Here is a 16,177-nt window from a genome sequence, read left to right on the forward strand (position 1 = left end):
TATGTGAGCTAACGTGGCATACTAAATGCAACATGTGCCTGTTTCTGTGGCTGCAACATAATGTGTGCTAATTGTGCTTTATGTTCATGTCTGATGGAGGCTGTGTGAACACAGACAGGCTCCGTGCATTACAAGATGAGGAGAGATTAGAGCACAGTGGGTTAATCTTTAGGCCTGCCATCTGCCGGGACTATGAGAATTAAAGCTGAAGCCTCTGACATCAACATACACAAGTCACCTTACAGGTGATCTTTTCTCGTGAATGTGATGTTTGAGTATCAGGTGAAAGTTGTTTTTATTTAGCTTCAAATCACATAAAGCAATTGACATAGCTTTGGATACTTTTATTCTAGTTTCCAGTGTCAAAGGCCTCACTGAGCATGATGAGAATTTGTCTGCTGCCAGAGGTCAATGATCATCTATTGATGTTCCTAAAAATTAAAGAGGGTTTTTATTGTTTGGTTTTATTCTGAAGGCATAAAACCTGATGAAGCCATTCCACACTGTTTGTTGTACACCATAGTTTATACTATACACTGGACTTGTTCCACTCAGATTATAAAGTAGATTTCATTTTCGTATGACAGTGGACGGTGAAAGGTTTATTCATGTGTGTAAATCCTCTTGCGTGCAACATACTTTAATGCTGTGTATAGGCACTATACAATCTTTTTGTTTGTATACTTGACTTGTTTATTTTTCTATAGGGAGGGCAAAGTATCCAGCCTGTATTGATGCTTATGTTAAAGCCTGTGTTGATTTGTGGTCCTTATGGGCCCTCAAATCTAATAAAACATTTTGAAGCTTACTCTATATCCCTGAAGAGATTATAAAAAATGATAATATATTAGACTTTTATAGTTTTTCAGAAAACTCAAAGTCGCTTAACAAAATATAAACAATATACAGAAGAAATAATGTAAGAGAAAGATGATGAGAACAGTGTTTGTGAGTGTTCGTAGGTGATGTATCAAAGTGGAGCTTTTAAGGGTTTCTTGAAGGGGGGGGGGAATAACATCCGACTTGAATGTAAAATAATATGAAGAGTAGGACAAATGTCTTAATGCCTTGTTTATCATAAAGAATAAATCATCTTATGTTATCCTGAAAATAAGTTTCATGATTCTCCACTATGAACATCCAAACAGGAATGATAAGCTCATCAGATCATTCACCGCTTCCATCTATATCATCCTCTGTTTTATGATTATCCTATTAATTGAGTAAATAGTGGATATGTATTTTTTCCGTTCCCATAATGCAACAGATGGTTGTGGAGTGCATAGCAGATGGCACTGTAGAAATATAAGCAGTACATGAGCATTGAGATTCAGAATCTTTTTAATCCTTCCACTTTGTCCACAGCAGAGTGGGTCACTCCACTCTTTGTAAAAAATGTTCACATTAAAGGTCATATCTTAGAGGTAATCCAGAGGCAACAGCTATTACATAAAATGTAGTATAGTTCTGGTGCTATAATAATAGTATAGTCCAAGAAAAGAATATTATTGTGTAATAGTCCAACAAGTTGATTGAAAAAGGTGTAACACAGGTTTTTTTTAATGTTTGAACTAAAACAAAACACCATCACATTAGTTTATGTATAATGTAAGGAAAACCATCCTAATACCATCATGTGCAGCACTGCAGTTATTCCCCTTTGTCCTTGGCAGTAGCAGTCCAGTTGGACTGAGGAGGCCCAGCAGTGACTCTTAAGATTGTGGATTGGATTAGCATGTGAGCATCTGCCTTTTAGCCTCCTCCAGTCACACACAAACACCTCTTCGTCTCATGTGCAGGTGTCTCGACAGAGCCGTCTTCATGGTGCGCTTTCATGATTTCATTCTTTAGGATGAAGAATGTAAAGATTTTACATTTGCCACTGCTGTTTGTGTTTGTCCATGCCTGCTTTGGTAAGTAAAATGTCTTATTCTGTACTTATACTTCATTCTTTGCTGTGATCAGTTTGTTAATGTTCCTCAGATGTATGAGACTCTTAGTTGAAGATTTTTTCATTTTTTAATTAAATATTGTCTCTTCTAATTAACAAGACTGTACTTGCCATATCTAATTAGTTGATTTTTTAGTGCTCATGAGTTTGTGCTCTGAATGACTCTAATTCTTGTCGATTTGTCTGGTTTATACATTTGATTCTAAGTTTATTAGGAAATAATAACAGCTAAAAACACAATAGCTTTTAACAGTTATTTTAAAAATTAGGAACTGTATTATTTGTACCTGCATAATCTATGGGTCTATGAATAGAAAGGTTTTCTTAGAGGTTGACGTAACTCACTTGTAATCCTAGTTAAAGCTGAAGAGAAAGCAGAGGGTGTGAGCGCTGTATTGTCATATTGATTCATGTCACTCTGGTATGAAAGACAGTTTAAAGTTGCCATATTCTCATTTACATGCTGATATATCAGCACAAAAGAGTTGTTTTATACTGTAGTTAATGTTGATGCTATTTTAGAATTGGTAGTTTTGTGTAAAACATACAAGAATATTGATAACTCATCATGCACTTGAGGGTGTATACAGTATACTAAGTATGTGTGCAATGAAACGCCTTCTTTAATATCATTGTTTCTCTCGCAGGAGCTAGCTAGCAGTTATTGGAAGTATGTTTGTGTTTGAAAGTATACCCATGTAGGCCTAGTATTACTGACTAATATAAAGGCCAGTAAATATTCATGGAAAGTCCATTACCACTCTCCTGTTTTTACAGAAAATATGTCAATATGTAGAATTTATAGTGCCTAATTTATAGCTGCTTGATTGGCTGTTTAATGCAAAACTTGATCCAAGGGCAACTGGACGTGGTTGAAGTCTAGTACAAATTTACCATGACCTGGAAGTCCTACACAGCAGAGACTGTCTAATTTGTAATAGTAGGGACCCATCACCAGTGACAATCACACACATAAGTGTGCTAATGGAACCAAATTGACTGAGCTTAGCTTATCTAGCATTAGCATACAGCTAGTCCTCACAAGAGCAGACCTTTGCAGAAGTCAACTGATAGAAGCTTTTTTTCCCCACCTTCTGAAATTCAACTTTCAGTCTTAAATTCAACTTTCAAGCATTAAATAACATTTTTAACTCTCTCCTCAGCACAAGCAGACTTTGCCCCCTACTTCTACGACAATGGACCTTACAGCCAAAATGGAAACCTGGCTCTGTTCAGCCTCTCGGAGGACACGGCTGTCGGTGAGGTCATCCTTTCTTCATTGTGAACAGCAAATAGGCAGCTGTTGCAACTGATCAACAAAATGTCATGTTTTGGTTGCCCGTATCTAGTAAGGTTTAAGGGTGATAAAACGTTTGTGATGGATCAACAGATGTTGTGCGGCATGTACATACGTCACACTAACATGATCATCTACTGGAGCCACCTGTTGAATGTGATGATGGTTTTCTGGCCCTGAATGAGTTGAAGCTTAATACAACTTCAGTCAGCCTGGGAACCTTTTATGCTGCTGTGGTAGCCTTTTTCAACAGAAGCTTTCCCCCCCAAAAAGGGTTACTACCACGTAGGAACATACTCATTTATGCACTTGCTGTATTTTGTGTACGTACAAAAAGATCTTCAGAAAGTTTATTGAAGCCACGTCTTCGGCTCGTTTGACTAAATAACAGCATCTGCTTTTAGGCACACAGATCTATTCACTTAACGGCACAGACCCTGAAGGCCAGAAGGTGAGCTACGGCCTTTCCTTCGATCCCGGGTCAAAAGAGTACTTCAGTGTCGACCCAGTTTCAGGAAACATCACATTGGTGGAACAGCTCGACCGAGAGGTAAACTAAACACAGGCTCTAGAAACATTAGTGTAGAAAAACAAAGACTTCTTAATCCTGTGTGTTGATTTGAACTTGCCTTCCATCTTTGTTTAGAAACAAGATTCTATTGATGTCCATGTCAGCATCAGCGATGGAAGAAGCAAGGTATCAACTCTCAATGTGGATTTTTTTTTTAAAGTAAAAAAAGCTGTGTAACAGTATAATGAATAATACCTACCTAATAAATGTTTCTTGTTTTGTTTTTCCTTTCAGGTAGTGGAAAGAGTCACAATATTTGTAATGGATGCAAATGATGAAAAACCTGAATTCCAAAACATGCCGGCCATCATTGATGTACTGGAAGTAAGTTTTGCAAAAGTAAAAGCTTTATGAAAAATACCCTTGTGAAAAACATGCATTTCTGTTAATCAGTTATTTTTGGTTTTGCACACTTTAGACAACCGTATCTGGCAGTAGTATCTACAGAGTCGAGGCAGTGGACCGAGACACAGGCTCAGGCGGCTCAGTCACCTACTACCTCCAGGTAACATCTTTGCAATATATCAAAACAGTATGCAAAGTGTAAATGTTACTTAAATGAAACACTATCTTAAACAGTTGGGTGGTAATGTTAGTCTGTGTGATTTACTAATATCAATTAATTAATATCAATTAGATTTTCTAAAGCTCACGTGTATTTATGCATGTGCCTGGTTGTACTGGCGTAGTTATGAGGATTAAATCACAATTACATTTGTGTCAGACTACACTGGTGGCTTAGTGGGCTGCTTTAGAAGGGGTTGGCAGGCAATGTTAGTTTGCACTTTGGACTATTAAGACCAGAGAACAGCTGGCATGGAGTGACAGTGACGGGTGATTTGCGCACATCTGGACACTGCAGCTTTCACCTGCCTAGCCTGACCTTTAGCATATGGGCTCTTTACATCCAGATGGATGGAGTCACTGCCATGATTTCAAATGTGGCCTCATTCAATACTGTATGTTTTTAATGCAAACATCTGAGCTCTTTTCAGGATATTTAGTGTGATGGTTGTAAATGGGGTTCAGCGACAGAGACTGTACTAGTGTAACATCTTTATGTTTCTCTTTTTAAAATCCTGACTATGTCCTCTTCTCTGTTGCAGAATCCTCAGTCCACTTTGTTTTCCTTGGACAGAAACAGTGGTGTCCTTCGTTTGAAATCAGGGGAAATGTTGGACTTTGAAAAAACAAAGACACACTTTGTTACTGTCATTGCAAAGGTAATGGGTGTATCCAAACTCAGTAACCATTTCTGGTGTGCCAAAGAAATGGTCAAATTCTGAAATTGTAATACTTCTGTTTGTATGTTTTATTTTAAGTGTTCATTTAAACTGTTCATTACTTTTATTTCCAGGACGGTGGAGGTGACTTTAATGGCAAGGAGCAGTTTATGTCATCTTCTGCTACCCTGACAATCAATGTCATAGACGTTCAGGACACGCCGCCATCTTTTATTGGGACACCATATTTTGGCTACGTTTATGAAGTCTCAGTTCCAGTGAGTATGACAATATTCTGCAGTGAAATCCTGCTTTGACTGTGCACTTTATGCCATAATCATAACACATAACACAAGTCGTGACGTTCTTATAATTATGTCACAGGTTTACTTAGTGTCACAGTCAAATGACAATGCCATCTACAATGACACAACGTCTGCAGGCAAACAATTTGAGCTGCACTGATTCCACACTTGGCATGCATCATCATCCACAGTCACCTGATAACACATCCTTCCAACTGGCGCTCTTTTTTTAAGCTGCAAGATTTCCGCTCTCTTCTGCTCCGTCATTGCCAGCTCTGACTTGCATCAGTATTGTTCTCTAGCTTTCAGCCCCAGCATCCACCTGTAGGCTCCGATTTGGGGGTTTAAGGAACGATCTCATCACTCCTCAAACTTCTAATCTGCAAGGACTCTATAAATGCCAAACACATACTATGCTCTGCTGCTTTAATTTATATTTCAAACAAATACAAATGTGTGTTGTTGGATTGAAAGGCACACATTTGTCACTATCTATCAAAGCTCAGTCACTATTTGTAAAATCAGTTTATTTTTCTAACCTTTGTTTTTTTTTTATTAAAACGAATGAGCTCCAAATCCAAAGCAGCCTTCCCTCATATCACTCCGCTGTAATTGCTGACATTTATAAGTAATGCTGACTTTGAGATAGTGCCTCTAAGCACATGAAAGTCACGGTATTTCTTCAGTCACAAAATGTCACGACTGTACTTCCTAATTAGAAAACTGACATTTAATATTTTCATTTGATGTGCTGTTCTCTAGACAAAATGGCTATAGTGAAATTGAGTTGTGTCTTTGATGTTTATTTTTTGTTTTCAGGGTTTTTTTTGGAAAGTCTTTCTTTAGACCTTAATAAAATAAATGTGTATTGTTTGAAACAAGGCCTCCAGATATTTAAGAACTCTAAATACATACACTACCAGTCAAAAGTTTGGACACACCTGATTGAAATACCTGTTATTTTTTCATACAAAAAAAAATCGATCTAAAGGGATTTGCCAGATGGCTATCACTCACATTTTGTTGTGTAACACAAAAATCCCAGATTTTTTTTATATTAATAGTGTTACTGTTGTGTGCCCAAATATTGGACTGGTGGTGTACACACTGCACTGTACATGATTGTATACTATACAATACAACATTTAGTAATTTACAATTACACTAAAAACTTTGAAAATATATCTTTCATAATCTTTTACCCAGGGATCTGTAATATTCATCGTAGAAGCAAAAGATGGAGATGTTGGAAACCCAAACCCAATCAGCTATTCCTTTGAAGAGGGTAAGCAGTGTTCAGTCAAAAGACAGAATGATTGTTAAAGAAAGCAGAAGTAGGTTCCTTGGGATTGTTGGTTGACAGCCTGTCTTGATGCCCCCCTCCACATTTTTTCCTGTCCTTCATGCATCTTATCCCATCTCCTGCTATTCCATACTTCAAGCCTGGTTATGTCAAATATTTCTGCTTCTTCAAAGGATGTTTTTTCTTGCCTCTGTAACTTTTGCTAAATGTTTCCAAGCACTATACTCATGATGGATTAACATCGGGTCTTTGAAACACAGCAATGAGTAAGGTCTCTAACCTGCTCTTATTGTAAAGTGTCTCAAGATAACATTTATTATGAATTGGCGCTGTACAAGTAAAGATTGATTGATTAAAGTGCTCTCAGGTCTGTTTGTATCTTCTCCCACCAGGTGACGACGGTGTTTTTGGCATTAATAAAACGAGCGGTTTAATCACCCTGCTGTCTCACCCCATAAATCTGAAGAGAGAAATCTTTAACATTAAAGTCAAGGTGAGTTCAATCGATGACAAGAAAACTCACATGAAGTTACATTCTCAACGTTCATTCAGTGACCTTTAGAAAGACAGAAAGGTCTAAAAAGCTTCACTTTTTGCCTGTGTTTTGCACTCGATTAATTTATCTAACAGGGAAACGTGCAATGAACAATGCTTCATATTTAAATGAATAAAGTAGATGCCATGCATACAGGTTATAGCTGTAGCTAATTTGCAACCCCTGTCCCCAGCTACATCTTAAAAGATTAAAACAGAAGGAAAGAAATAAAGAAATAGTGATACTATACAAATATCAACAAGATTAAATGTCTTACATCATGAACCTTAACAAGTGAAATTGACTGGCCAAGATTTTACAGCCATATGTTCCCATTTCAAGTTGAGGCCTTGTTTTTGTTGTTTGTGATATCTTGAAGTAGGATGCATTATGTTGACTGTCTGCACCACACAGAAGTTCCCCCTCCCTGGACTCAGGGAACCTCATCGTCACTCTCAAAATGACAACCTAAGTGCAATTTTCCATCAGTATGAGCTCAGCACCTGTCACTTTGCTGACCTTATTGAATATTTGATTGTATTTTTTAATTGTATTTTTTCAAAAAAAAAATTATATTCAGTATATTGGCAGGTTTAGTATTTTGAACGTGTTCTTTATTGAACAACTCATACCAGGCATCCACAGGTTTACTCCATCATCACTGTACTAGTACACGGACAATGAAGATATCTTATCTTTCAAGTATAAGTCCAACCAGCTTTGCTGAGGCTGGTAGAGACAATGCCCCATATATAGAAGTAATACGTTCATAAACCGGGAGTTTAACATTCATAACCTTTCCCTCACTGTGTGCAGGCATCCGAGCTGAGTCCTGAAGGTAGACTCATGGACTACGAGGTGACCACGTTGGTGATCCGTGTGGTGGACCTGAACAATAACCCCCCAACGTTCTATGGAGAAAAGGGCCCACAGAATATTTTTGAGCTGACCATGTATGAACATCCTCCAGAGGGAGAGATACTGCGCGGGCTAAGAATCACCGTCAACGACTCCGATCAGGTCTTTCATTTTTCACTTTACACAAAAAATCTACAAAAAAGTTCATATTTTTCAGTGATGTCTTAAATTGTTTTCCAGAATATGTTCACTTTATTTGCTTTCAAAGTTGGGGCTGTGACCCGGAAGCGAGGGCCTGTGATTGTTTTTATGTACTAACACTCATAATCTGCCCAAATTACAGTGCTTTCTAACAAACAAAGATTCATTCAACAGTCTTTTTGAGCCTGTCTGCCTTCCTGTCTCTGAAATGGCTTTAAGCCGGCCATTATTACAGACAAATTGCAAAAGCCAACACAAATTAAAAGGCTCGCCATAACTATGCCATTTGTCCGCTTATGCAAGTGTCTCTGTGTGTTTGCAGCTTCTTTAGACCTCATCCAAATGGCTGCTGTTCACCAAATGTGTTCTCTCTTAATACTGTTACAACATCATGCTCTTTTAGACCGGTGGCATTATGTTTTACTTAGAATATCACTGCTGCCACTGCTATCCTATCGATATATCTCGTACATTAACCTAACAATGAACTGATTCAAAGCTTTTATATTGATTGAATGGACTGTACTTTACGTGGATTATTCTTTAAACATGTTTGCAATATCTTTATGACAAATGCAGATGACTATAAATAGGTTCCTGCATGTTTAACATAACTACATTGCATTTTCACTGATGAGAAACTCTGAATAATTTAATGGTGTATGTTTTGCTCTTGCAGGGTGCTAATGCGAAATTCAATCTGAGACTTATCGGTCCAGGAAGGATGTTGCGAGTCGTGCCTCAGACAGTACTCAATGAGGCCCAAGTCACAATCTTAGTTGAAGATTCTGCTGCCATGGACTATGAGAAACACCATTTTCTCACATATAAGGTTAACTCAATACACTAAGTGTGCTTTTATAGTCGATAGAAGTGGAAGAACTGCACATATATCTTTTGCATTTTATTTAAACATCAAATGTCTTCCAACCGTTCTCCTCCTCAGCTACTTGCAGTCGAGATTGATACTCCTGAGAGATTCAGTGCCACAGCTGACATTGTGATTCATTTACTGGACACCAACGACAACGCTCCCAAATTCTCTTCAGATTACTACATCGCCAGAATTCCAGAAAACTCACCCGGCGGCTCCAATGTGGTATCAGTCACGGTGAGCGAGCCCTCATCCTGTCTAAAAATACATGCTATCAATGTAGTACGTCACTCTGATTTTAACAAAATGTCCAAAAGAGCCATTAATTCCCTAAATGTAGTTTTTTTAGGCAGTGGGGGGTTGGGATGATATGGTTAAAGATGTAGATAAAAGCTAGGCGAGGTAAGCTGCCAGATGGCTATCACTTTCATTTTGTTGTGTAACACAAAATTCCCAGATTTTTTTTTTTTCTCCTAATTCTTTGTAGCACATGCAGCTGCAGCACATAAATATGTGCAGATAAAAGATCAACAGAGATGGATGGATGGTTATATGCATAGACTGAAAGATGGAGGGATACATCGACGTACAGAGACAGATAAAACGATAGATGGATCATCTGTTGTCAGCGTTTGTTCATGTCAGCCCTGCAGGGGCTCAAAGCAACAGGGAGGCTCGCTAATAAGTCCTGCACTTGCGTGAGCGCAACAGAGGCTCATTTTCTTGATCCCAGGCAATTTCAATCAGATAAAAGAACAGCCAACAAGTGACCTTGGACACATGGAAACATCAAACAGGCATCCCAGCAGCGACAGACAGACAGATTAGCCGATGCCTGTGATGATGTTGGGATGACATCAAAAATCAGTCTTTTTATAGCTGACCTCAACAAACATCATGTTCCAACACGACACAGATTGAGGCGGTTTACTTCAGGGGCCATGCACGCACAGAGTTCACTTTTCTGTGTTTTCTAAATAGTAAAAAACATCAACACAAATATAACTTCAATATTTTGAAGGAAGAGGGCGTAAAAAAAGGCACACACAATTTAAATATTGCTAACTGGCCAGTAAATTATAGGCATAATACTTTTAAAAGGGAATTAGGTTACTCTGACTGCTTTGGACATTTTGTAGAATTAACTTCATTTTGTCTTCTTCTGTTTATATACAGGCAACAGACCCAGACTCAGGACCCTGGGGTGATGTGCAGTACTCGATCTATGGATCAGGGGCCGACTTGTGAGTTGCTAACTTTAATCAGAATTTAACTTAAATCAAAAAATTCCAAAGGAAAATACTGTGTGCCCTTTTTTTGAGCGAGGCAGAAATTTAAATACAGGAGAATGAAAGGGTTCTGGCTATCACAAATAAAGTCAACGCATAATAATAACTGGAAACAGTTTGTTGACAAACATTATACTAAAGCCTGAGTTTGACATTTTAATTGCGATGTTGTGTATGAAAACCAGATGAGCACATCTGCCTGAAAGCTGCAGAGGAACATGACAGCAGACTTGTTTTTCATATTTCAACTCTGTGCTGTTTATTGCACCTAAGCCCTGTAGTCCCTCGGAGGATTTGCTGGTATTTTCTCTCGGCTTGATTTTTTTATTACATTTCCAGCAGAAGTCTTACCTCTGAGAAAAAGGCTCGGTCATCCGCGCTCTCTCTCCCTTTATAAGCAGTAAAAACACACAGCTTGCTTTACTTTTAACCAGTGCATATAGAGTCCTAAAGATTCAGAGTATGTGCCTATGATGTCTCAAAATTAGGAAAGTCAACACTTTGAATGGAATATTTTCTGTCTGCATGCCTCAGAGGAGCAAAAACCAGGATTTAGAAACATTAAGTGCGAGAAAGCAAAGGAAACATGACCCCTTTGTGAACAGCAGGTGTATGTTAGCTCAGTCATTTCATGCCTCTTATCAATAAACCTCTTGCTTTGTGCAATGATATGATGTTAAAATAATAATATTTTTGGACCTCTTAGTACAGATTTTGAGCTCTGCGGTGATGAATTAGAGGAGATATGAGATGTCACGTGGTGTGCTGGGGAAGGATTTCCAAAATAAGTAGAGGAGGGAGATTTGGAGTGCACACTGGTTAAAACCATTTGGAAACAGTTTCACCACAGATTACTCCAGAAGGCTTCTATGAACCCAAAATGTGTAAATCAATAAAACTTCTTGGTTCTGCTTCTGAAAATACTAGCGTTTTATAACTCTGACTCTACACTCCTTTGAAAACATTATATCTTACAGAGTTATCCAGAGGGGGAAAACCGTCCTGATCTTTTCCTGCTCGCCCTCTGTCTTTCCTCTAATCCTCTAATGGGATTGGAGGAGAAAATAGATGCTCTTTGCTTCTGACTACCTTACACTGTGACAAAGTCAGTGTAGAGTAACAACATATTTCAGCCAGTGGAGTTACACAAGCTCCGTCTTGCTCTGTATGTCATCTTCTGTAGCTGATTGCGAATGAGGGGGATACTTCTAATAGATAGCTAAGCATTTTGGAAAAAGCAACACATTTGTTCTTTCTTTTTTTTAAGTTAGATCAGAACATCAACCCTCTAATGATAACTCTTTGATGATATAAAGGTCGAGACACAGTAGGTGATTAGCCTAGCTTAGCACAAAGAGAGAAAACAGTCCTAAATTCAAAGCTCTTTGAATCATTAACCTGTTTATTTTCTGATAATGACCCAAAAAGAAAAAGGTGTAGTTTCCGAGGTTAGATTCTGTAACTTAATCCATGAGCCCTTGATGCTACGTCGTCTGTTCTGTGTTACAGCTCATGTTGTTGACAGCCTCTCTTTCGAGGCCACACCCTGAACCAGCTGCAGTTTGACAACAGAAAACTCTCTGTGTTTATGTAGTTAAAACAGCATGGTAGTAAGTTGTATTAGAGCCTGTAGCTTAATATTAAACTAAGAAAAGATTGCTTTAAACATTTAAAGTTCATTTTCAGGTTTGAAAAAGTTACTGTGATAATTTGTGAACCCGGTCTTTAACTTTTAAACCTAAATGTTTAAATTTTTAATTTGAAAAAAGACTTTCTACACTTTTCAAAAATGTTCTCTTTTAAAAACTGACCAGTAAGATTTTGGTTAGGGATTATATGATATGATATCATATCATACGATACGACATGACACGGCATGAACAGATACAATACGATATGACACGACACGGTATGTGACATTGTATTCAGTGGGTTAAGTCAAGCTCATTAGATTTGATCAAAATGAACTCACCACAGGTTCCTGATTCAGCCAACAACTGGGATCATCTACACGCAGCCGTGGGCCAGCCTGGACGCAGAGGTGAGGTCCAAGTACAACTTCTATGTGAAGGCAGAGGATGCAGAGGGGAAGTACAGCCTGGCTGAGGTCTTTGTGACTGTGTTGGATCTGAACGACCATCCACCTGCTTTCAATGACAACTTCCTCGAGACGACAATGGTGATTGGAGCGCCAGTGAAAATAGAGGTATTCATCTTTGGTTTACAACTTTGTCAGATTAAGCGAGACTCAAGAATAATGCCATGATAATGAATTTTATAACCCGATGCATCTACCCCCGACACAGGCTGTAGACGATGATGCTGAGGTACCCAACAATGTCATCGAGTACGCCATCATGAAAGCGGAGCCAGACAACAACATCTTTGACATTAACGCTGACACGGGGGAAATCATGCTCAAGTCCTACATCAAGTCCATGGCAATCATTCAGAACATCACCAAGCAGAGTGACTGCACCTGGTCTCTGGTGGTCCAGGCCCGGGACCGAGGCCAGCCATCCTTCAGCACCACCGCAGTCATCAAGATCGACATCACTGAAGCTGTAAGTTGGAAGATGATACACAACTGTTCAATGAATCCGCCTAAAATATAAATTCCACAGTATTAATTCTTCAAGTGCATGAAAAAAAGTTTGAGAGTCACAAACATTATTATTGTCATCAAAACTTGTTTTCATATTTTATGCTTCTAGGTAGTCACACTAGATATACCTGTAGCTAACGAATGTTAATGTTCAAAAAGATTTGTAGCAATTCTGCTTTATAACCTCACAAAGTTGCGTATAAAGTATGTTTAAATGTATTCCTTCAACCCTAGTATAAGTGTCAGACTATTAGTGAAACTACATTTTGATGTGTCAAGAATATTTTCACTGCAGATACAGCGTGACTGCTCTTTTACTCCATTTTCCAAATGCCCAGTTATCAACAAGTTAAAATGCACACTAACTCATTTTTTGTGAAATCAATTGTTGATTGCAAATTCTTTACTCATTTAACAATTCTCTTTTAAATTCTATATTGATTCATTTCTTTGCAGAAGTTTTTTGTGAAGTATAGGTCGTATCAGTGCTTAGGTAGCATTAAAATCTGAATCTCACACAAATGCAACTGTCATGTTTTCAGGTCAAATCCAGATTTCTGTCGTACTTCTTGGAGCTCAGGAGACATCCAGAGTCTGTGTTTGGGATTTGTTTGACTCTTGTTATCTTCGCCGTGTCGATCACAATCTTCATTTCCACTGTTTTATACTGGTCCTCTGTGAAAAAGTCCCGCATCCAATCTCAGGGCAAGATCAGAAAGATTATTAGGAGAACAGCGCCATAAATGGAACTTGCCTTGAGATCATCTGCATAAAAACTAAACTCAACTAAACACTGTGGTAGACAAGCATTGAAAGCAATTCATTTGACTTTGAGAGAAGTTTGTGTTAGAAGTAAGCTGTGTCTGTAAAAGAGTACAGGAGCACAATATAACCAGCTGTTACCATGTTTTTTTTTAGTTCTCATATTTTGATGCTTCAACTAAAGCAAAAGAAAATAAGCCTATTTGTTTTATCTTCATATCAAATAATGTCTTCATTCTCAGAATCTGGATGATCTCAGCTGTGGTTATCCTAACCATCCTCTCTGATCTTGTCTTGACAAACAACATATATACACAAAAGCAATATAATATATAACAAAAGCACAATGAATTCAGTCCAACACTTCATAAGCAATAGGTTCAATTAGCTGAACATCCACCAGGACAATGAAATTTCACAAGTGTTTAAACACTGTTTGTTTGCAGTGGATTTTTAAACTTTAAACTTGTATTTTGCACCAAACCTGATATTTTTAGCCAAAAGATAAACAACATGCATTTCTACACATACACAGACAATACCTAATTATTCCTCTTTGTGTTAAAAGCTTTGAATTCACACTCATGGATTTATATTCTCCCTGTGCTCTTTTACAGACCCAACTCAGTGGGGGGCCTTTGGGATCATTTTTGATGCAGAGTAGAAACAAGCCCTTGCAAATCGTAGCCTCGCTTGCTGGTGTCATTATTCTATTGGTCATAGTTACAGTCATCATCTCCACGGCAACATTCATGCGCAACAAAAAGTCCAACCGGATTCTTCCGAACCGCCGAGTGAGGAGGAGGCAGAGGAACCAGCCCGCGTGGAACCTAAAAAACCCCTTCAAGAAACCAGAAAACCCAGGACAGAAATTTAAAGTACAGGAGGAGGAGCGGGGGCCGGAGGTCGTCGTGGAGAACATCAACTACAACAACAATGTCGGCAATGTTGTGAGACACTGGTCCCCGCCTCCACCGCCCTGCGCCCCATCCCTGCCCCCTCCTCCACTGCCCTGCTTCCCAGGTGAGAGGCAGTGGGTGGTACCCACTGTCTCGGCAGCAGTGGCAGCAAAACCAAAAAAAAGGCCTGTGACAACCAGGCGGGACACTGTGAACAATGCGCTTGTGTCAGAGCTCAAGATGAGATTGGAGCAGAAGAGGATGCTGCACCATCAGTAACAATCGGCAAAACAAGCTCACCTCAAGGCACACGAATGAGCATTTGGTCCTGGAATTTTCAAGTTCTCTATCACATCCAGTCTGCTAGCCTTCATACGAATTTATAATATCCAATGTGACTTCTCTATGCTTTTGCCCGTAAAACCTGTAGAAACAACATCTGCACACCTCAGTCAAGAATGATGATTAGTTGCCCAAAAGCTCCAAAATAGCTGCTGAATAGACCTTGTGGTTGGTTTGTTTTGTCCACAGATTTTTTTCAAGGTTAAAAATTCATGCTTTGTGTGTGCGTGTGTGTGTGAGTGCATGAGTGTGTGTTTTCAGAGAGAGTAAATACACTGAAACTGCTTCATTAAGTCTATTAAAAAACAAAGTCAAATGCTTATCATGTTTTGAATTTTCCCTCTGTTTGTGAATGATGTTTTTGATTGATAAATCCTTCAGTAACAGGTAGATCCCACCCTTTGAACTATTTGTTGACACACTAGTGGCTTAAATGTCCTCACCCTCGATCACCTGTCGGGAATGAAGTCATTCAGACTCTGATAAGTCACACTGTTTTTTTGGGACCCAACCAAGCTCCTTATAAGAGATTTCATGACACTTGAACTGACTAAAGAGATCAGCGTGAGGGAAGGCGACCAAAGTGATCACGTTAGGAAAAACTTCTAATCCTACTGCTGCAGGTGAACAGCACTGTGTAGGTCCCTGACTTTTCATGTGACACCCTGCGTTTATTTTGTGATTCAAAAGACTGTTTGTTTACAACTGTTTATGTCATGGTGTCTTTTTTTTGTTTAAGAGAACTGTTGTTGTCAGGATTTGACTACCAATAAAATAACTTTGTAATTACAAACGTTTAAACCACTTCTTTGAAATTAGAACCAGAACTATCACAAATAGGAGTCATGCATTTACATTCAGCTTTACAGTCAGCTGAAGAATGTACTTTCTGTTTGAGAAGTCGAAGTGCAGAGTTCAGCAAGTATAGTGAGAGCTTTCAGGGTTACATCATTATGTTATTAATTATAGCGTGATGTATTCACATGTATGCCATAATTCAAAGATGTAGTCAGAGGTAAAGCTGATTGAACCAAGTTATACATGTTAAACAGTTCACTCAGGAGAGAACAGTAAATTAATTTTATAAATGAATAAAACACAATTCTCTATTTTATAGAAATGACGTTATTATTGTTTGTCTGAAAGTTTTGTCGTTTATTTT

The 16,177-nt window shown here is 38.5% G+C and overlaps 1 protein-coding gene across 1 annotated transcript; it reads left to right on the forward strand.

The window, feature by feature from the left end:
* The first annotated feature begins 1,788 nt into the window (after nucleotides 1–1,788).
* cdhr1a (cadherin-related family member 1a) lies at nucleotides 1,789–15,792 on the forward strand. The gene is made up of 17 exons (XM_079362734.1): nucleotides 1,789–1,913; nucleotides 3,115–3,210; nucleotides 3,653–3,798; nucleotides 3,895–3,945; nucleotides 4,054–4,143; nucleotides 4,238–4,324; nucleotides 4,926–5,042; nucleotides 5,177–5,320; nucleotides 6,554–6,632; nucleotides 7,043–7,143; nucleotides 8,002–8,205; nucleotides 8,924–9,076; nucleotides 9,191–9,355; nucleotides 10,295–10,362; nucleotides 12,385–12,613; nucleotides 12,714–12,971; nucleotides 14,392–15,792. Exons 1-17 carry the CDS (start codon nucleotides 1,835–1,837, stop codon nucleotides 14,950–14,952), a joined length of 2,628 nt encoding a protein of 875 aa, XP_079218860.1. The 5' UTR covers nucleotides 1,789–1,834; the 3' UTR covers nucleotides 14,953–15,792.
* Nucleotides 15,793–16,177: the final 385 nt, after the last annotated feature.

Source organism: Symphodus melops (assembly GCF_947650265.1).
Source record: "Symphodus melops genome assembly, chromosome: 15".
Lineage (NCBI taxonomy): Eukaryota > Metazoa > Chordata > Actinopteri > Labriformes > Labridae > Symphodus > Symphodus melops.

Bases quoted from the DNA above. Each gene is read 5' to 3' on its own strand.
- cdhr1a (XM_079362734.1), top strand. From the start codon at position 1,835: ATGATTTCATTCTTTAGGATGAAGAATGTAAAGATTTTACATTTGCCA. The intron at 1,914-3,114 runs GTAAGTAAAATG...CTCTCTCCTCAG, and splicing joins GTTTGTCCATGCCTGCTTTG to CACAAGCAGACTTTGCCCCC. The intron at 4,144-4,237 runs GTAAGTTTTGCA...TGCACACTTTAG, and splicing joins CCATCATTGATGTACTGGAA to ACAACCGTATCTGGCAGTAG.